The 23,052-nt window shown below is 42.1% G+C and overlaps 1 protein-coding gene across 5 annotated transcripts in view; it reads right to left on the bottom strand.

The window, feature by feature from the left end:
* DCLK2 (doublecortin like kinase 2) overlaps positions 1 to 23,052 on the bottom strand; it is a 482,935-nt gene that overhangs the window by 398,261 nt on the left and 61,622 nt on the right. For all 5 annotated transcript variants that reach the window (XR_011205402.1, XM_069242636.1, XM_069242637.1 and 2 more), the window contains exon 2: positions 15,737 to 16,071. Coding sequence is in view for 4 of the 5 variants with exons in the window: in XM_069242636.1 (XP_069098737.1) it covers positions 15,737 to 16,071 (335 nt within the window). In the remaining variant the exon portion in view is untranslated. The remainder of the gene's footprint in view (positions 1 to 15,736; positions 16,072 to 23,052) is intronic.

The raw sequence follows: 23,052 nt of genomic DNA, 5'->3' as shown, positions 1-23,052 counted from the left end.
AGAGCCTGTTCAGCATGGTGGATTCCTGTCAATTGGTTTGACCATATGGATTCAGAGGAAGAAAAAAATAAAGTTACAGAAAAATCAGAATGATTTACATCCCGAAGCGTTTTGCACTAGTGGCTAGAGCCTCTGAAAGTGCCCCAGAAGTACCCTTTGAAGGTATGCTCGGGAGAATGCCAAGCAGTTGGCTCACTGGACTGTCCTTTGAGGCAGAACCAAGACTCCTTTGTGTATGGTTGTGTTTGCTGTAGAGTTATCATTTGAGAAACAAGAAGTGAAGGGGCTGCAGGAGAGGGAGTAGAGATTACCGGAGTGCTGACTACCCTCTGCAGCAGCTGTTTAATGCTGTGGATGGCCACACAATAATCCCTGGTGACACCAGTGTGCAGTAACTGCCCTCTGCAGAAACCAGAGTCCCATCCATGTTTGCAAGTAGTTTTCTTTTAGTTACAGACCACTACAAAAAATACTGAATTGAGTTGAACCCAATGATTAAGGGCATTTGAATGCGAGACGTTACTCATGCACTTTGTGGAGGGCAATCGCCGACACCATTTATTTACTGACAAGCACTTATTGATTGTGTAATGATACTGCAAAGTCCGCAAGAGTCCAGAATTAAAAACAAAGGTAGCTGGAAATCCAGGCCCCATTTTAGCCCAATTCACAGCTCATTGTGAGAACAGGCATGGCTAATCGCGTATAGATCACCTGGGTTGAAATCGAGAGGCGACCATGTGCTTCAGCTGCATCACCATTTCAAGATTGGGAAATCAGGTCCACTTTGACATTCACAGTAGTTAACATTTAAAATATAGAGGTTCAGAAAAATTGAAATATAAGTTCTGACAGAAAAACGATTGTGTGCAACGGAAAGATATCCAGCCACGGAAGATCAAAGTTGGACTTGTCAGCATATCTACTGCATGTCAGCACTGAGTCCTTGATCTCAAATGCGATCTACAAAACTTCAAATCAAACCATGGCATCTTTACAAGAATTGCCATATAGTTAGAGAGAGGCTGTGGGGCCAGACAGCAGTCACTGCAAATAATGCAACAAAGAATATCACGTCCGGGAGAAAAAAAAACTAGCAGAAGGGACACCTAGAAATAAAGAAAATAAAAGCACTGCAAACACCTTTGTACAACTCACTAGATAGCATGCCCTGTCTAGCATGGCCTGGCTAGTGGTCCCTCCCTGCTACTACCACTATGTTTAGTTGTTGTATTGATGGTGTTTTGTATAATGCTCGTTCATCACTGGACAGATCTCTGCGCTATAGGTGGGGACATGAGTGTAAGGAGGGTATCTACTGCAATGTTTGGAGCATCCACAAAGCTGCAAGATGTTGGATGCTGACAATTATTTTAAATGTGTTTCCTAATCTAAATGCACTTAAATTACACCTAAGAAAATAGGGACAGGTTTTACAGTTAGCGTGGACAAGTGCTCCAAACACATTTACTTCCGGGAGGATGGTGGGGGGGGGGGGGCTGGGTAGATTTGCTACTGAAATACAACACCAATATGAAAAACAAAGGGGAAAATAAAATAAAAAATGCTTACATCCACATTCTTCTTAACCCCACACCTGACAATTGTTTGCCCTCTGGTCCACCTGCTGGAACTGGATTAGAGTACAAAGCCACATGCCTGTAAATTTAACAGACATCTCGATTTCCAAGAAGTTTGTCCAAGGTCTTTGCAAATTCCAAAACATTCAAAAATCCCCACCCATCAGGTGTATGTGTACCTCTCCTGGGATTTCTGAGTGTAATGTAAATACACCTCAAGTCCCAGAAATATTTCCTCCTTGAAATACTGTTTTCAAAAGGACAGTACAGCAGACGTTGCTGCAAGGTCTTTCAGTCACCATTTAAAGTGACACTTGCCTATCACACATGAAGTGTACACAACTGTCATGTAATGACAGAAATTAAAAAAAAGAGACTCAAACAGATTATACATACATAAATTACATCTGAAAAATGACTCTGCCTTCATAAAACATTAAAGCGACTTATCCCCTGCTTCTACACCTAAGGCATATCCCCCTGTGAAACACAGCAGCAGCAAAGACATGCATGCAGGTGGCTTGGCCATGATAACACTACAGCTGGGTGGGCAGCGAGTAGACTAGGACACCAAATACTTCCCATATGGAGGTTCTCTCCCAGATAAAACTTCATTTTGTTCTAGCTTTTGCTCCAAAAAGATCATGCTTAGAAGAGGGGTGTTATTTCAAAGAACATCCCATTAAGCAGGGGTGGCCCCTCCACGTGGGCGGAGGAGCGTCGCCCCACCAAAAAAAAATGACGCCCATAACAGAAAAATAAAATGGTAATAACCTTTATTTCCATTTTATTTTTCAATGCCCCGTCCTCAACGGAATGTCAGGACGGGGCATGGTAATTACTGCCAAGTGGCAGCAGGGAGCTGTACACATGTTTAAAGTGTGCATGTCCCTTTGGCCGGCCGTCTTGAGACGGCCAGCCACACACGCGCACTTTAAACATCTCTAACCCAGTTGTATTAAGACAGCTAGGTTAGAGAAAGCACAGGCCTCCAGCGCTTTGGTGAGTGCTGGGAGCACCTGCTCCCAACAATCCTGATGCTGGTTTCATGTGGTTACCAGCATGAAACCAGCATCAGGATTGGCTTGTGCAGTTTCCTGGTTCGCCGTGATGTCACGTTTTGGAGCTGTGAGAGATGATGTCAGAGAGAGAAGATCTTCACCGGGTAGGTGCCTTTTTTTACTTTTATTGTATGCCCCCTTCCCACCTCCCATTGTGAAAAGGATCTGGCCGCCACTGCCATTAAGATGCATCGCACATCTGAAACCACAAGGATCTCCCTTTGTTTTTGCACAGACCCTGGGGTGACCACCCACCCGTAAATTTCACGGACTGCCCGTAATTTCGCCCTACTGTCCGTTGTCCATGATGAAAGGCTTTATGGACGGCATTTGTCCGTAATTTTAGTCTTTCACCAAAAGGAAAATGGACGGTAGGGGGAAAATTAACGGGCAGATCAGTTTCCCCAGCTGGATTGCAATGCAGGGAGTCTCCTGTGCTCTGAGGGAGGGAGGGGCAGACAGATAAGAAAAGGCCTTCTTGCCAGGGGGTCTCCTTCCCTAAAGAAATGCAAATGTGTGCAACTCGTAAATCTGCAAATGTAAAGGGACTTGGAAACCTGCATTGACTTTAATCAAAGGAGCCACTTAAAGCTTTCTGATGGCAGAGATATTTTCTTTTAGAGAGGTACTCTAAGGGTGTTCCAAGGTGAGCTGTGGAGTGTGTGGTTTTAATGGACTGTTATAAAAAAGGTTAGTACTAACCGCAGTCACAGGTAGCTTTACAGTGGAAAGTGCTACCCGATGGCGCCGCTTCAGCGACCAAATCAGATGTGTGGCATGTCTGAAGAAGGAATGAAGGACGACCAGGAAAAGGTTTGCAAAATACTATCATTGGGGTAGCGCACCATTGTCACTAGTGCCACGTGGCCCACTACAGAAAGTAGAAGCGAAGACCAAAAAGCAAACTGGGTTTGAAGGGACCTTGACGCTCTGCTGAGATTTCCATCCTGCAAATCAGTAGGAGAATGGTAGATATTAATCACTAGATATCAAAAGATAACTATTTCACAGTTCAATCTGAGATCTAATTGTATATAAAGGGGAAAACAGTGCCATATGTTAAAGAAACACTAATTATATTTAACATTTTAACTTTTTGTTTGTGCAATTTACAACCCAATTATTTTGAAGATTCTATATGGACTTGACACTTAGGGATAACCCAGATCACTAGTTTGGCTTTTGCTCAATTTAAAAACCATTTAAAGACGTGGACAAAGCGGGCAATTGCCTTGCACAATCTTGCAAGGGGTCATGCCCCTGCTCACCCTTCACAAGCATGAACAGCGGACCATTGCACCAGAAGAGTTTGCCAAGGTGGGTGGGTGTTGCTTGTTCAACCACTTGGCAGTGCCTCTGCTGTTTCTCTCCTGTGTGCAGAGACAACTCCCCAGATACCTTCCGATAGTCTTGGTGGACCTATCTTGTCTGATTTTAGGAACTGTCCCATCTTGTTCTTCTCTTCCTTATTTATCCAGTTCTTAGCAGCAACCCTTTTGAATCACTTGATGTGGATTTCCCATTTGATCTCGATTTCATCCTCCTCTTTTATTATCTTTGATTGATAGTCCGGACTCTGATTTCTGAGACAAATGTAGAGTCCCAGACATACGCTCTAGTGCTGTGAGACCATAGACAAGTTGTGGGTACATCACATCCTGACATTAGGTGTGAGACTGTCATCCACACCACCTGCCCTGCCTCATTAAAAGCTTTTGAGGTTAAAAGTCCATGGGCAGTTGGGGTGAGCCATATGTTTTGTTCAATTTGTTTAAAGTAGCATAAGGTTAATTACCTTAATGTTTCCCAAACTGTTTGCCAGGGGATTTAAAATGTTCAGAAACAATAAAAATGTTGCTGTTTCTTTCTTTTCAAGAAAGATTGGGTAGGGGTGATGGCCTTGACACAGTGCTGAAGGGCATTCATGTACTACTGGACACAGACGTAATGTGACACCTGAATGTAGCATACCAGGAGGCAATCACAAAAAGACCACAGTGAATAAATAGTGCTATGTTAAAAAAGAGTAAATAAATGCACTGACAACACAGTGAGGCATGGCCTCTCTTGGGTGTGTGTATAACTGACGTTTGTTCTTGAATGTTTTTCCTGAATTTTGACCCTTTGTCCTGAATTTTGACCCTTTACCCTGAATGGTTTACACTCCTGTCCAGAATTTGCCTCAATGCCAGGTGGTCACCCTAACAGACCCTCACATGCTCATCACACATCGTGAAGCTATACAGTTCAAATGCCATCCTTAAATTGGGCAATGCCTACTTCGAACAGAAAATACCTGTCTCTTGCATGACAGTCGTCAGTCAGAGGTATTAAGTACTATATGTAAATAATAACAATGCAATAAGCATAATACAATTTAATAGGGCCCTCTTGCAAAATATAGGATGGCGCCGAAAATTCCTGCCTTAACAGGGGCAATGGGGGCAGGTAAGCTGGAGTCCTCCAAGGAGGGGGCAAAGTCACACGTGATGACAAGAACTAGGGCGCGCTGCCTGGATCCCATCTTTCAAAGCACTGAATCTGATCTCAGAGGGTTCTCTCGCGTCTCAGATCATCTAACCGACATCCCTGTGAGAGCAGCTGCTTTACAAATCGATGTGATTTGCTTGAACATGTCATTCACGTGCCTAGAGTGATTACGCCCCACCAGGCTGCACCTCGCGCCACTGCCCCTCTCCAATGCCCGCGCCCCCCAAAATGTATTTAATTATACAGAAGCGAAATCCAAGCCCCGCCCCATTGTAGAGCGCTCCGCATCCTAACCCGACAGCTGCAGGATGAGTGCAAAGGTTTCACCAGGCTCATTATCCGCTAATAGCCCCTGGCAGTGGGACACCAGGCGAACCCTCCAGCCATGGGCCCAAAGCCGCCTGCTATTGTCCTAGGGCAGCAGATGGCGCGGCCTGCCCTGTATTTACAGCGACAAATAAACTGATAAACAATTTCTCGCCACTTAAGATTCTAAAAAGAACAAAGACGGGTTAAAAGATATTTAACTGGGAAGGTCTGAGCACTCCAAAAAAGAATGGAACTGGAGCTTTTTTTGTGTGAAAAAACCTTGGCAAAGCCGCGTTTAACAAGGTGCAAATTAATGCGCTGCAAAGCTGCAATTCTGCCTTTTCCAAGGGGAGAAAGACAGCAGCAGGGCTCTTGGTGAACAAACGAGGCTCTGCTTTTCAGCCCAGACACGTTTTTAGCTATTATTTGATGATATAGTTACCTAAGGTGATTATATATTTATATGTATAATATTATGAAAACAAGTAGACGGAAAACACGCCATAAATATAAGAAACCATATACTGTAGCAAACCCTCAAGCAAGTAGAAGGGAAAGTAGTGTCGCATAAGATAACAGCATGACACAAAGGCAGCAATAACCGACAATAATACAGCACATCATGAAAAGAGCTCGACCGACCCAAAACTCGATTATGGCATTGTCTCACTTATTTTACTCCACTAGCAGCAAAAAATGTTAATATGAGGAAGGACCTTTGCCCAGGCAGTGTTAACAGGTGTAAAAACAATGCAGTAATGCGATGACAAATCTGTCGTATCACCCTGCATGATTTGCCTTTTCTTGCCACATAGTATAGTCAACCTAGTTGCATAATTTCATTCTGTTGCATAATTCCCGTGGCCCCAATTAAAGGACTTTCTACCGGTTATGTCCAAACCCCACTTCCAGTGAGGCAGTAGGGTTACATATCAGCCTCCACTCTTGCATCATCACTTCTGTTCGACCTTTCAACGGTCAGGAGATAAGCCCATTGCGTCCACTTGTAAATGTAATATGCTCGATGTTCCTCCCGATTTTTGTGTGGTGGGTGCTTTTTTTTCTCCTTGCTCCTGCAACAAGCCCAACAACTGGCACTTGGGAAGGAAAGACTTGCTTGGCATGTGTGCCATCAGCAAGCGGTTTGTCCCTTGGGCATGGGTGAAGAGTGGCCATTATGCTTGGGTGACAATATTTTTTATCTTTTGAGAATCCACTGCTACTGCACACCAGAGCCTGCTCAGTCCTTGCAGACATGAGTTTGAAGACTTTGGTTTTTTGTGGGTCCATTTTGCTGAGCTTGCTAGCCTGATAAATATGGTCCAACCTGCTAAGTGCGGACTTTAAGGGACTGCTTGGCATTTTTCTTTTTTTTACGTTTAGCAGGTGCCTTTGCTCATGGGATAGCCGAGTGCGGAGGAGTAGGGCCTTTCATTTGCCCAGTTGATTCAGTGTCCCAGGATGACAATAGGGACTGGACTGAATGTCCGAGGGTCAGGATAACCTAGCTCTACAGACGTCTGTAAGCAAGGAGGTGAATTTAGTGCAGTTCTCTGCCTAAAATTGTATAAAAAACGTCTTTGATAAGTTACTGGTGAGTCTACTCTCTGTTCAGCAGCTTTAACTAAACCCTCAGAGGAATATTATTCACCTGAAGGTTTTGAAGCTTCTCCTGGTGCCTCCATTAATGGTAGGAAGCCTTCAAAATAAGATGACACACGGAAGCCCCTGCTGTCTCATTCCACCTGCAAGGGGTCTTTGGGATAGCAGGCTCCCAAGCCCTTGTGTGGGGGGCGCTCTACTATTGTCTGTATCTCTTTAGCAGGAGTGCTCCATTCAGAATTCTTTGGGTTTTCTTAACTTCAAATTGAATGACATTCTACTTCTCAGATAATACAGTTGTTCTTCTTCCACTTTAAAAGGGGAATTTCTGTGTCAAATTTATGGGTAGAGGTAAAGGAGTGAATAGCCTTCGGACCTTCTCTCCATGTGAAAGTATCCAACAATCCTTATACAGATCTTTGATGGTGTTTCTTCGAAGAAAGCAATACATGTACATTATAATCCTTGAAGGTTTGCCAAGTTATTTCAGTGCTGATTGTAGACATACTTGAAGTCAGTAACACAGCAACCAACTAATCTGTGTGTGTTTCAGCTGTGCATAGATACATAGAGCAACTTGCTGCGCAATACTAGCTATGCTCTTGTGTCAGTACATCATTGGGCCCTTTAAAAGGGCAATGACTGAACTCCAAGAGAACGTGGATAATGTTCCGGGCTCGGAGGTTACTGGATTAACTTTGGTGATAAGTCCATCCTGAGAAACCTCTACAGGCCTAGAGGTGTCAATAGAATGTTAAGGGAGTTTCAAGTCCAATGGTGACCTGAAAGGGAAACAATAGGTCTAGATTCCTCTTCAGGCCCTTCGGGTCTTCCCAGTGCTGTTGCAGAGATGTGTACTGTTGCAGAGACCATAGAAGGCAATACTAGGACATCCCAGCAAATTAAAGGTTTCCCAGATCGGTTCCCATAGGGAGACTGGTACTAGACTTATCCCCTGTTTCAATCAGAAGCAAAAAATATATTTCAGATGCTACTGTTTGTTGAAGGGTCAGTATACATGTTTGGAACATGCCACATCTATTAAAGTGAGTTCATGTCTCACATTTGAGAGAAGCCCTCTGCTATTCACTGCTCACCTCAAAGGTATGGGCCTGAGACAAAAGGAAGTTTGCGTTATGGAGGGAAGCCAACAAACAGTGGCTCATGCCCCACAGTATGGCTAAAAGTAACACACATCACCTATCTCACCTAATTTGGACAAATAAACATGCCTAATGTATGTCTGCTTCGGGTACCTGCCACTGAATACACACGAAAAAGAATAGCAAGAGCCAGCATTCTGAGCATTTACGACTGGTCGGGTCAATCACGTTTTCCCAGTGGGGAGGAGTGTGGGGGAGGTGGGTAGCAGGGCTGCAGATAAAATAGTCTGCTGCATCATTGTTTTATGTGCATTGGATGAAAGGCTACGTGACAGCATGAAAGTTTACTGCAAACACCAATTAAACAACTTGCGTCAGTTTATGCAGGTTAGCACCTGTCTAGTAACTAAAGGAGGGTGGAGAGAACAATATGTGGCATTGACACAGCCCACAGAATCGTTTTTTTTAAATTGGTCACTAGTGTTGCTTTTCAGCAATCAAGTTTTTCCTTATTCTGCCATTGTCATTCTCAGTAAGCATTTTTGATCTTAAAAATGTCTGCATGATCTGAACATTAATTTAGGCCTACCATTCACGTGGCAAATATGAACGTAGGCTGGCATCACAGAAGAATGCAGAGTGAAGAACTTACTTTTTATGCTGCAAGAATGGTATCTGAGCCAAAAAGCAAAATAAATAATTCTGTTAAATATGGAGAGGTGGTGAAGACTGCATGAGCTAGACATGAATTACTTGTTAACTTATATGGAAAGGCAATCCTTATATGAGCTCAGAAAAGGACAGGGGAGAGTTGGGAGGGTGGAGAATGTGATAATTTTTAGGTAGTGGTGTAGCAAAGGCTCAATGGGCCCTAATGCAAGGAAGGAAATTAGGTCTCCTCGAAAAACAAATCACTTATTGGGATAAAGTGTGTCCCTCTCACCCTGTATTCCGGTGCCACTGCACCTTCTTCACTATTGATACCTATGGCCCTCTTTTCAGGCACTACGTCCTGTAAGTGGGATTGCTGGCAATAAAGCAGTTACTGCCGGTGGTAATTTCAGCAGGGGCAGGTATGTTTTACTATCAGGCGGTATTCCCTTCGACTAGCGATGGGTTCTGTTTAAGGATTTGCACAGCGATTCCTACAAAGAAGTGTTAGTATGTGTCAAGGGAGGCATAGTAGCAACAACAACAAAAAAAAAGAAGAGGCTGGTATGTTCACGAGATGAAGATCAGGACTACAGAAGTATCTTCTTGATCTGTATTTGAAGTTAGCTCTCAACTGCCCGGGTTGATCACACGTGCAATACAGGGGGGGGGGAGGTGTGGGGGTCAGACACAGGAAACAGCCCAACAGGAGTGCAGGGTACCTGCACGTGCGGAGCGGGCCACACCTAACGCAATACATATTAGTCAACCCACCCTCTGGCTCGTGAATAGCAGAGCTCCTGTGTCTTCTCTTCTCTGCTCACTGCCAAGAACTGCTTTCAGAAGAGCGTTTTATCTCACAGATTGGAACGAGGAAGGTGTAGGCAGGAGAGATGTTAGCGTTGCTATAGCAACCATCCCACTTCATCTCCCACCTAGAAATATACTGAGATATTTTGGTCATTACAGCTGCAGAAATAAGTGAAGTCCTGAGTACAGTAAGTAAGACCGTGAAGTAGTGTGTAAGTCAAGCGTGTACTGCATTTACACTCTGTACTGCTGGGCCACAAGCTGCAGCGCCCTGTGTTTTTCATAGGCCAGGCATAGCAGAGGCTCCCGAAGCCCCCATGGTACAGGGAGGTCACAGGATTATCCACACTGGAGGAGCCCTACACCCCTCACGTTTTGTTACACCACTGGTCATTAGCCGGCTTCCCCAAGCTTGTGGACATTTGCTTGAGAACTACATATCCGCTTCTAAAACTTAGGACAAGTGCATGACTTAAGAGAAATACCTGCCAAAGCCTGGTGTGATGTCTAAGTATCTGAAGTATGCCTAGAGGCACCACTGGTCAAAGATGCTGCAGTAGTCTTGAACCCCATCAGCAAGGGCATATTTTGGTCAGTAAAACTGAGAAATGGAGGGGGGGGCTGCAGAATTTTCAACAATCACGCTAGCTGTAATGCTGAAATAAATTACACAGCGAGCAGGGGAGCGAGGGGGGCTAAACGGGCAATGGAAAGGAAGACAAATGCAAATTGATAGAGGTACTAGATGAGAGAAATGCAATATTTATAAAGTAACCAATATTTTTGAAGATTTTGAAAACAGAGAGGGGGAGTGTGTGCATGTGTTTTTTTGTCTGTGTGCATGGACAAATTCCTGGTGAAATCCGACAGACGCTACCATACCCACTAAAAGCACATGTACCCAACTATTTACCAGAAAACACATTTATTAGGGGGGTGCAGCACCCCAAGCAACTCCCCCTGAAGCTATGCCCCTGCCCATCAGCCTGCTGTACTATGGCAAAAAGAGCCCTATAGGTGACCAGAAGCCCAGGTTCTTAAAAAGTTTTAACTGATAAAAGTGCACGGTGCCCAAGGTTGCTGAAGCAGCCTAGGAAGCATTCTTACGGTCATTTATCCTATTTCAGAACAGTGGCTCGGTCACTTCTATATATCTAGAAATTCATTTCATGAGGCGCGAGCACACAAGGGATTGGAGAAGAGTTCTCTCCGCAAGATATGTATCCTGTCAGTGCTTTAAATGGGCCGGTACTCACAGGTACAGAGTACAGCATTATTTATTTTTAGCCTCCTGAGTACCAGCACGACTGGCAGTCTCAGTGGGACCACTGTTGCTAAGGATGAGGCTGTCAAAGTGCAGCCTGTCTGAAAGCTACTCTGATACCCAAAGTAGCCCTGTGATGAGTCCCTGCTATATTATTCAGCAGCATCTTGTTAACAGTTGTTACAGTGTCCAAGTGCTGGAAATCTCGGTATCATGCTGTGACAGACAGACCCCTGATCCAATCAGGCCCTACACTGTAAATCACAGGCGTGAAGTTGTGAACGCAGTGCAAGTCTAGGCAGCTGGCTTACAGGCGGAAAAAAGAGACAGGGAGCTATGTATTGAAAACAAGGTTTTCAATCCTGCTGTGAGCCTTTTGTTTGAGTGACTGTTTGCTTTTGTGAGAGCGTGGGGAAGCGACCGAGAGAAAATCAGGGCATACTCTGGGGGTATTTTAAAGAAAATCCGAGGAGTGGTTTGTGTGTGCATGTCTGCTTGTCCTCTGCAACGGCTGCTTACACCTTTGAGAGGGTCATAGTTGGAGACAGGCCAATAATTGTCTTTATATGGTTTGCGCTAAATTTGCAGAGGGAATCGGCAAACACAGGAAATTTGAGACTATTAACAAGGTTAATGCAAGGGCAAATGAATACCTGACAGATACAGAAGTGTCTTTTTATAATCAAGTCCTGCCTCAAGCCCAGCCCCCCTGCCCTGGTCAAATTTATGAGTACCTGCACTTATTTGTTCCCATTTAAAGCAATGTATCCAGTTGGTTTAATTCTTGCTACTTTAGGGCTATTAGCAACCCCATCTGTGCCAATTCATTATGTACTTAAGATGCATTTGGCACTAGTGTCTTGAGTGGTAAAGTGAACAGAGGCACCACCATCACTCGAGTTACTATTAAAGACCAATTAGTTCTCTCTTGTTGTGAAGCAAAATAACCCTTAGAAGTTCCATGTTAATCAGTAGCTGGTAGGGTTAAAGAGATAAAGGAAAAGGTGTCCATCAAATCATACAAGACAGATTAAAAAAAACACGATAAAGGTAGTGACAACTGGGGCTCTGTAATTCAGCCTTGCCAAGAGGTAGATTCCATGAAACATGAAAGGAGTAAGAGAGCGGGAAACGATATTGTACAAATCTCTCTTTATGTTTGTCACCAATCTCTTATTTACAGTCAGATTCAGTAGCATGTCACTGTCAACCGCCTATTGTGGTGAGTACCCATCTCTGGTACGACCTTTCGGACAATGGCCTGCCTCCCTATTACAGGTGCAAATAAAAAGAAATTAAATGACAGCACCCAGGACTCCGACACTTTCCTCTGTTGAACCTCACAAAGCTGCAGCGGCTAGCGCGGGAGAACACGGCTGCCGACAGGGAAATCACTACCATTACAATGGTTACCAGCGCATGGACATAGGCTTAAAGCCATGGCACTGCAATGCTTTTCCAAAGACTGGCTCATCACACACCATAACGTTGTATCATTTCTGACTTTGCTTCTTCAGATCCCATCGCTGCATTCCAGTGTGTACTCACTCTGTCGTGAAGGATTTTGTTAAAAATGGGGCATTTAAAGTAAATGTATTAAGGTCAGATTTTCAGGCTAACCACTGACCTCCTAAATGAATTCCATTTAGTATCATAAATGTAGTGTGGGGAACTAGACAATATGCAATACGTGAAGAATATAGAGGAATTATTTGCTTGTTTCCTGGATAATTAGTACCTGTACACCCAGCCTCAAATGTTTCCACACAGAACAGATTGCATGTCAGTAAACGTAAGGTTTATGACAGTCTTTCATATGATATTTCGTCCACTGGTTGGTGCTTTCTTGAAATCACATCTACTCCTGTCACAAAAGTGACATTAGCTTGTTGATGGGAAGGTGCAATGAATGCAACCCAGTGCAGCTGGAGTTCCGTCAAAAGACAGAACTGAAGCATGGCTTTGGATTTCTTGCTCTAGCCTAGCAAAAATATACATGTCCTATGCATATGTCATGCACGTTTCATTCGCTCTTTGAATAGTCAGAGATCTTCAACTTTTATAGACTAAGAAGCTAATGGAATTCTATGCCCTACAAAGTAATGAAGTGAGGCAAAAACATGGCAACATTTTGCATTAATTTAGTGTTTTCACCTACTTATGTCATATTAGCTAAACCTTGTATCACCTGGCAAGATGTGCCATATAAGAGGCTGGGATATATCAGTAATTCAAGAGCAACCCAAAAATTCCCAAATAGGAATCTCGGTATGTACAGTCAGGGAAACAATGGATCACAAAGGACTCATTAAAGAATTGCAACTTTTAGTGTATAACAAGCTACACAATAAAATGGCAAATTTTTGTCATTGGCGACACCAACCCCTCACTTTATACACTTTTTAATACCAGTCACATAGTTATGGCAAACATTTATTTGGCCAAAGACAAATGTAATAAAATAGCAAAAAGTGGTCAGTGTCTGCGTTTTAGTGAAGGTAAATAACACCCCCGTGCCTCAAACCACAAATGATCAAAATATTGATGCACTGTGAATTATATGCAATCAGAAGCAGAAAAACAACACTGTCACCATAATGGTTGGCATCCAGAATGCACACCATCACTGTGAGGACACGAATCCTTCAGCATATTTACTTGACAGTGGCAGTGATGACACCGGTGGTAGTCATTACTTACAGCCTTTAAGTACTCTTTTTATACCTCAGAGATCACGGACACTTTGGCACCAGCGTTTCTAGGCAGGACTGGTCAATTATTCTTTTCAGCCTTCTTATCTTATTCAACAAGTGTCTTTAAATAGTCCAATTATGAAGATGCCCTTATAACTAAAATCAAGGTTGAAACACGACAGAACTATAAACAGACTTCCTTAATAAAAAAGCAATCATCACTGTGGAAATAGATTAAATATAATACACAGCCAGAACGTTTCACCATAACTATCTGATTAGCATTAAACATCATTTGTAACAGTGAAAAGCTAGTTTCTTGTCAATTACCATAATTTGTCACTTTATTGTGTAATTTATTATACACAAAGTGATCATTCTTTTTTAAAATCAGCCTCTAGCCAGCCATTCTTTGTCCCACAGGGGACAGGGAACCCAAAGGTGGCCGGCTACATACCAGACTCCATTTCTCTCCTCAGAAGATGACACAGTGAACCAATGGTCAACAATACAGTACACAAAATCTTCTCATAAGCAAAAGACACAATAATAAATGCATTTTAGCAGATGGTGGAAAAGAAGGTTACTGTCCATTACAGACAACACTGTGTAGAGTAACTAGCCACACCACCATCACAGGGTTGTTAAAGTGATTGTAAACCAATAATCGAATAATTCACTGGGTCATGGCACTTTAGTAAGCAACTTCTCTACTGTGATTTGTGCTGTTTCTATACTAGAACCACGTTTGTAATGAGGTTGTAATTTTCTTAATTTGTCATAATGGTATAATGCATGTGTTAAAAAGGTATGCTGTAGTTAATGAATGAAAGCCTATTTTACGATACTGTTTGTTTTAATTTTTGTAATGGTTTTAACTGACTATAGAAATAAACTTATTTAAAAAAATGCAATATCACAAGACTACATCCTGCATTTTCACTTGCCTGTGCTACTTCCTATCACAAACACATGACAACCGACCATTCGGTCTTCCAATTCAGGGCACCTTTCATGACCAGTGATTATAACATGTTCATGAAGGACGGCAAAAGGGAAAAAACTAAATCTGTAAGTGGCTCTCATCTAGGTCACACAAGCGGTTAACAAAACGTTGCCTTTGTAGTCGAATTATCTGCCAACACGATTATGGCTCCTTTCTTGTTTGTTGTAGAAGGGATGCCATGTTTATCTTGTATCAACATGTCCAGTATTGGCAGGACCAGTCCCGGTGGGTAACATTAGGAAAGTCACCTAAAGCGGATACTTTTTCCCCCCTAAGGAGAACATACTTGAAACCAGATTTGCAATAGATGAAAAATGTGTAAAACTCATCCGACTCACAGTCGGCGACATGGTCCACTTTAGCCAACGACATAGAAAGTGAAATACCTAAGTATAACCTTCAATATTTGAAAAACAGGCTCAATAGATTAATTAGTGCACTGAACCACTAAGTGCCAGGTCGATCCCATTTTCACGAATCACGATTCTAAAAGCAAATTGGTTTGAAGCACCGAACCCTTTCGGAATGCTGTTTTCACAACATCCATTTAATTGAACGCAGCCACATTAAAGCACTTAACATATTTTCTGCAGTGAGCCTACAACCACAAAGATAGCGCAGAAACCGAATAACATCACAATGTAAACACAAATGTTTCCTACCGAGCACATCAACAGGTACAGAACGGTACGAGTCCAGGATCTACACCTTATGTGTTAACAGTACTTACATTTGGAGGGGGGGGGGGGTGGACAACACCATTGGAGGGTGCACTTTCATACACATTCTGCACCTTTATGTTTCTCCGAGGGGCAACCTTTTTCATGTTGAGAGAACACCTGAAAAATATATACTGCAAGTGCACTGGTCCACATATCTTTACACGCCCGGGCATTATCCACAAGACTATAATCCACAAGACACAGGGTTAGGGAGGGAAACCGGATATCACACGGCTTCAACCTCATTGCTGCCAACTCCTCTCCCCCCACGTGTCTGTCCAGGTGTAATGCAACGTTAGCATATTGCTGCATGCGATGAAAAACCCCACACACACCTCATCTGATCAATGGAGGCACTAGAGTTTATAAAAGTGAACAATTACAATTGCTCACCCAACATCCGCTTGAGTGCCACAAGAGTAACACATCTAGTCATCCACCTTACCTGTTTTCCATCCAGCGTGCAGAGCCTTTTGACAACACCTGAATCCAGCTTGATGGCATCAGTGATGTCGGTCAAGACCTGCTCAAAGGAATGCGCTGTCTTCTTGTTAAGGAGGATCCGCACCGCTTTCCTCGGCTTCACTCCACTGCGGATCACAGTCACTAGCTTGGGTTTGATGAAATCTTTCCCTTCTTTCATCTCATTTTTCAACGCCGTTAGGGAGGACAGGGACCGGGCAGATCCAGTCTTCACATTCACAGACCAATTTGGGTTGACATTCTTGTTGTAGTCAACTTTTCGGAATGGCTCATTTGATGCACACACGTAACTTTCACCTGAGAACACACAAAAACATTTACTCAGTCTGATGAGGACATGCACAGCACAAAACTATATATCCTACAACAAACTACTTTTGCAAATGCTGCTTCCATGCACTGAATCCTATCTACAGAGGGGACAGTAATACAAAAAAGCTTTCCAGTTTTGAGACATGCATTTGGAACTATGCTATATGCCTAGAAACGTTTAAGACATTTAGGGCCATATGTACGAACACATTTTCCCATAGACACAGAATGGGTAAAACGGTTTGCTACATCTGGCCCTTACTTACTTCCACATTATATTCATCGTTTTTCTACACATTTGCATCCTTGTAAAATGGACAGTGAAATCATTGTAATTAAAAAAAAAAATCCATCAACCAACAGGGGCTAGCAACAGATTAACTAGGGCTGAATTTCTCCAAAAGAATATAGGCCCACAATTCCCATTTCTCCATTCACTCAAGATACACCACATCATAGCAAAACATCAACTGAAAAATAACCAGAGGCATTTGTCACTATGTTTAAGGGCAATGTGAGAGTCCCAACTATCAACTGTCTTCTGTGGGGTATTAAAGAAATAAAACGTTCTTGTGTTTTACTCCTCAGAATAATACATGCTACGTTTTTTCAAGTCTGTGAATTAATGTTAGCCATCAGCCATTTAATCCGTCTCTCATGTGACCATATTCCTGCAATATAATTTCCTGGAATATACCTTCACCTTTAGGATAGCATTTCCTGGTTTTAGATGACCAGCTTTGAATATTGAGATTCCTGAATCCATTTGACCTATTCAGGGATTTTAATTCTGTACAGTACGCTGAGCGATGTATATCCCAAATTTATAATCATTTATGTGTCTCAATTATGGGCAAATAAGAGCTTTGCATCCCACAATGCATTTTTTAAGTCCTGTCCAGTTATCCACCATAGTCAGTGCCAATGATTACACAAACTGACTACAAATGAACTCTAGAGTACAAAAACAGACTCCGAGAACTCTGTCCTATACTGCACCACCAGAGTCAATTTTGGTGGTCAACCCAGAGTCCACTAGGTGCAAACCTAGACAACTACAAAGGACTGGAGGAGAGCTATGCGGCATGTGCCACATTCAGATGAAGTGTAGCCCATCTGTGGTCTGTCAGCACCAGGTCAATATGGAGTTCAATGAGCTGTCAAGAAGATAGCCAACCAGGGCAAAAAGAAAGTACCCTTTCTTCCCAACTGGACGTAACATGTTGGCTTCATCTATATGATTTAGTATTCCTCATGGTAGGATATAATCTGGCTGGAGTGGCTGGGAGACAAGATGTAGAGAAATTGATGATGAGCAAGGTATTAGATGGCACATGATTCAGCATTTGTGCCTTCGTAAAGCACATTAATTGGTCCTGTGTCTTGCACCACCGATCAGAACTTTAATGTTATCAATGCTTGGAGGTCAACTTTGTGAAGTAAATCTTCAACAAAGGCATGCCAAGATGTACTTTTGTATGAACCCTGTGTATGTCTATTGCACACCATATTTAAAGAGGCTTAGTTCATGCATGATTGTTTTATAACAGATGCATATTGCATGGAAGATTCTCTGCCCACATCTTCGTTCTTCACTGATCTTTACAGTCTGCTTTGTGCTCATGTCTACTAAGATATAGCCCTCCCTCTGGTTTCTGCAGCTTACTCAAGTCATTCCTGCATGTCTGGATCCATCCTGGCTCACCTTTTTTTGCATTTGTTCGGCACCTACATTTCAGAGGCTGCCTTCATCACAGAAGACTTTGGAGTCAAGCCATCAAGCGTCTTCTCCTCCAGATGAGCATAATCATGCAGAACACTAAAGAGCCTAACCTGGTCCTTCAAAAGGATCAATATTTACTATGGTCTTCAGTTTTTGCAATGGCCTACCCCTTCTTCTATCAAGTCTTGTGGACTATCCTCCCTGCACCTTCATCCATGGGACATGAACTTTGTTCTACTCAGACTACCGGCTGCCATAAGTACTGAACCATGTTCTAGCTTGGCAATCCTGTGGACTCACATACCATAAAAGGTATCAGTCTATTCTTCATGCTATTCTCATAGCCAACTAGCAATTGTTATTCACTATGAATATGCTTTGCCCTTGTCTTGCATACTTACAAATTTCCCACAGAAAAACATTTCCATCAGAGAACATTTTGGACACTGTGCTTCCTTGCTTTGCAGGTGACAATCACAACTATAATTTCCATAATTATAGTCGATTACAGTTTGCTTTTGTTATTTTGATCTGCTAATTTCGTACATCGAGAAAACAAATGATGCAAGGCCCTCACAACCAACAACCTCATATAAATAAATTACCTTTTACAATTGAAGATGCTCACAGTAAGGACAAAGCCAGAAGAGTAAGAGGGTAGACCATACTGAAAAAGCACATGGCAGGAAAAATCATGTACGTTCCAAGTGCACTAACCTCTACAAGTGGCACCCCTATAATGCAAATCGCTGCACCTAAATACTCCTAAAGATATGAGAGTCAGCTAGCTGAAAGAACGGAAACATAGTACTTTGGCTCCTGAAGCAAATACTTACCTTCTCCCATGAAATAATTATCAAATATTACATTATGTTTGTGGGTGGTAGGGTTTGTGTTCACTTGTTACACCCACGTATGATAAGCAAGCACACGCCACTGCAACACTAAGTCCTGTTAAACAGGTTAGATATGCCCCAGGTGAACCTACAAGTAAAGAGTGATAGCAAATCCTTAATGCACTTAGCATTTAGATAATCATGTTTTGATCCAACGGATGGGGTAATATATAGAGGCTATTACATACGTTTAATTGCTGTTTTAATTCGTTTTAAACAGTTCTTTCAAATGAAAAACTGTCACCAACATGGGAATGCATTCATTTGGTAATAGCAGAGCAATTCATGGGCAGTCAACCCACTGGTCAACTCAGTCATTTCACCCGCTGCCGTCCTTCAGACCAAACATTCCAAGAAAAGAACAAACTATTTTCCAGGAAGGGAGGGGAGGGGGTTAGGTGGAGGAGATGACGAGGGTTGCTAGGATAGTGAGAATAAGAGAGAACATAACACACCTCCTTTCTGTATTAGGAAAGAGAGATTAGGGAGTGATACTAGTTAGCAGAGAGGGAGATGGAATGGCAAAAGGAAAGCAGTAGAGAGATAAGGAAGGGTTCGAGAAAATTGACAAAAAAAGGCACGGGTGGCAATTGCAAAAAACTAAATTGAAAAAGTCGAACTGGACAAAAATATGATACTAGGATGAAAAGGAACATTCATGTATATAACCACTGTACTTGAAAGGAACACTTTTCACCCTTGCATATCTACTAACTGGGTAACCCACTTTGGATTTCCCTTCTCTTTTGTACTCTTTCAAGTGTTTCAATGAGACGCAGACAAATGCGGGCCACTCTCCAAACTTTTCCATTGTTCAGTTTCAAACCATTCTTTCCAACCTATAGAGCTTCAGCTGGTGAGGCACATAGTGAAGACTTAAAGCCTTTCACTTCTGGTCTCTCGACTTGTACACCATCTTCCGCATCCCACTTCTTCAGTCTTATATTTTGTTTGTGACTCATAACTATTTTTGTACTTTTCTTGGTGTGTATGTATCAGTCATTTCTCATTTCTATTAACCTTAATTGGATCATTTAGGTTCAACTATAAGGGCACTAATTTGCTGCCTGGATGTCGCCCTTTCAAAGAAGTAAATAGCAAAACCTGTGTGACAGAATGTGGCATAGTATGATACAGCAAAATCATGTTTGCAACAGCCACTTCCAAGGTAGAACAATTGCTGTGGATAACTACAATCTTTGATCATGCAGTTTATTCTTTCTACAAGCTCCTTAGCCCTAAGAAAATTGAGTGCTGTCTTTGGTGACTAATAGCTAGTTTCCGCAAAAATGTTTTTATCTGATCGGATGGGAACTGTTCATTACCAGTGACAACAATTTCAGGCAAGCCTTTATGCGAGAAAGTGTCTTTCAGGAGCTCAATCAGTACAAGAGTGGTTACGGTCTACAACCTCTTTAGTGTGGTAATCTATAAGGACTAACACAGACCTACCTTCCAGACCAAATCCTTTCAAAGGTCCGATGAAGTCTAAAGTCAATTTACACCATGGACGATTAAGAACCTAACCTCAATGAGCATAAGAGGGAGGAAGCACAACAAAACACAGTCCCTTACTTTATGAACCAACATAGCATCCATGCCAGGTCACCAATAATTATTTCTGACTCTTGTCTTCGCAAGGCTTCCACCAAGGTGACCCCTGTGAGCCAAATCCACAATCATTTTTTCGTAAAGAAGCAGGGGGAACCATTCTGGACATGTGTGCCAACATGTAATTCCACAACTGAGTCCAGCCTTTATTTGCGAGCAGGGCCTCTTAATTTCTCTTTAGAAGGCTACCCATCACGTGTGTAGGCATGAACACACTTCAAGATTTCTTGACACTCCTCACTTTGCTTCCATTCATATGAGTAAATGCAATCATGCCTCATATACCTAGGATCAGATCATCAATTATTTCTACCCTTTCTTAATTTTAAGATAAGGGTCATCTAGAAAGGCAATCACCCATGATATTTTTCAACCCAGGTAAGTATTTCAGTGAAAAGCTAAATCCTTCGAGATCTAGGAGTCCCAAACAAGGGATGTAGGCAGAAGCTTTCTTGTTAAAAGCCAAAGACCAAAAGCTTATGATCACTGCAAAAGGTGAGCATTTTTAGTGGTTTGAAAGCAAGCTGTATAACATTCTCTATTCTAAAAAAAAAAAAAAAAACAGGCAGGCTCATGTCTAACCTTTTTGAATTGGTGTCCCTGATCGGGTTGGTTTTCCCATTTACCTCAAAACAACTTAGAAAAGGTGCTTTTGTAAAGTAATTCTCATTTTTGTAGAAAACATTACAACATTCCTTTGACCAGGAAAATGGGGCATTTTTTAAGAAGAGCTCTTAAGGGGTGAACTATACTGGCAAACCTTTGCAGAAATTTTGCATAGAAACCTGCAAGCCATTGGAGAGACCTGATTTCATCCTTGTTGATGGAAGTGGGAGCCCCTTTTACGGCTTCCACCAAATCAAGTTTAGGCTTCACACCCATCCCTAGATATTCCAAGTCCCTGACTGATCCTACCCTAAATTGGCACTTATCTTTTCGGATGATCAAGCCAGGATTATTCAATCTATTTAACACTTCTCTCACCATGGAATTGTATTTTCCAACCTCACTACTATATTCTGATATATTGTCTCAGAAATAAGGTACACATTGGACGACTTTCAGAATCTGTTGCATGACACGCTGGAAATAGCAGCAGCGAAGGCAAGACCGAATGGCATGCAATAGAACCTGAAGGCTCCCAATGGTGTACAAAAGGATGTTAGATGTCTAGAGCTAGAATCAGGTTCCACTTGGTGAGAGGCTGCAGATAAACCAAGTCCACTGAAACACGAGGCATCTCCAATTAAGCTCAAATTCTCCCAGATGTTGGGGAGAGTGTGCCAGTCAATCCAAATCTGAGAATTCAAATAACGTAAATCCACTCTAAGTCTATGGCCTTTGTCACTAGAGTCTGAGCAACTATTATAGGTGGAAGCCACACTGAGGCTTCGGTAGGCTTGATTACTCAGCCCTTAATAAGTTTATTTATTCATCTTCAAGGGGTTTCCTCATGAGATTGGGAATAGGATGAACTTTGTGTTTAGCAGGATGTGCTCCATCTTTTAACTAAATATTGTGTTGGAAATTCTTTAAATGATGAAGTTTGTCCAACAAGGAATGAGGAAATACTTTACCTATTTCTAGGTCATCTAATGTTGCTATCACTAAGACATGATCGTTTCTGTTGAGGGTCTAGTAGTGGGATGCAGAGTTATTTTTTATGTCTCCATTCCAACAGGTTTGAACCATATTCTATGACATATTTTCCACGCTGTGGAATGTTCTTTGAACAATATACACATGGTAGTCATGCCAACTAGTGGGAATGGATGTTTTGTGTAACCACAGAGTAAATGTTCACTGAATGCATCTCCAAAAAGCTAGCAATCAATCAGTATGACCTGTGAGGATGAATTCGCTAATGTGGTAACTTTGCCTTCATCAAGACGGATCAAAGATGATGGTAGACTTATATTTACACTGTCCCATGTAACGTGAAACACAAACTTACGTCCCCCACCCCCAACGTCTTCAACAGCATTACTGATTTGTACTCAGAGTTTTACAACTCTGGCACTGGCATACTGCTCATTTCCCCTCCTTTCCTGCACACTCCAGTTTGAGCCAGACATTTGGGTGGATTAGCTAAATGTTTGGGATTACCACACCTTTAACATTTGTGTTTATTAATATACTGGGGTTTTACAGCTCCTTTCACTTCATTCACACATCCTGCAGTGTGCTCTATGCTTTTCGCCGATTCAATGGCTGTTTTGAGGTCAGGATTGCATGACAAAAGTTATTCTTGGATTTTCGTTTTACTGATGCAGTTTACCAGTTGGGTTAGAATAAGGGAGTCATATAGGTCTCAAAAGTTGCAAGCATTGGACAAATCTCTTAGCGTAACCACACAGCTTCACACCTTTTCATTCTTGCCTTGAATATGATTAAATATTTTGTACTTTCCCAGTACTATGTTGAATTTGTCTCTAAAATAGTTTAATTTTTAAAAGTGAATAAAACACACCTAATTGATCATCATCACTGTGTTCGTTGTTTGTGTCAGGGAGGTCTTCCTACCCTCAACACCTAAATTGTGCAGAAGAATATATATATATATATATATATGTATATATATATATATATATATATATATATATATAGCTTCCTTAGATGACTGATTTTTCCGCTCAAATAGCTATGAGATAGGATTTGAAAAGCTGTGCCCGCCTTTTCCAGGGTAATGACGGCTCCCCCTATGAGGGGAAGGGTTTGATTCATGCTTGCAGCAAC

The sequence above is a fragment of the Pleurodeles waltl genome, chromosome 1_2 (genome assembly GCF_031143425.1).
Source record: "Pleurodeles waltl isolate 20211129_DDA chromosome 1_2, aPleWal1.hap1.20221129, whole genome shotgun sequence".
Taxonomy (NCBI): Eukaryota; Metazoa; Chordata; class Amphibia; order Caudata; family Salamandridae; genus Pleurodeles; species Pleurodeles waltl.
Note: the sequence above shows the minus strand (reverse complement) of the source record. Positions and strands in the feature narration are given on the sequence as shown.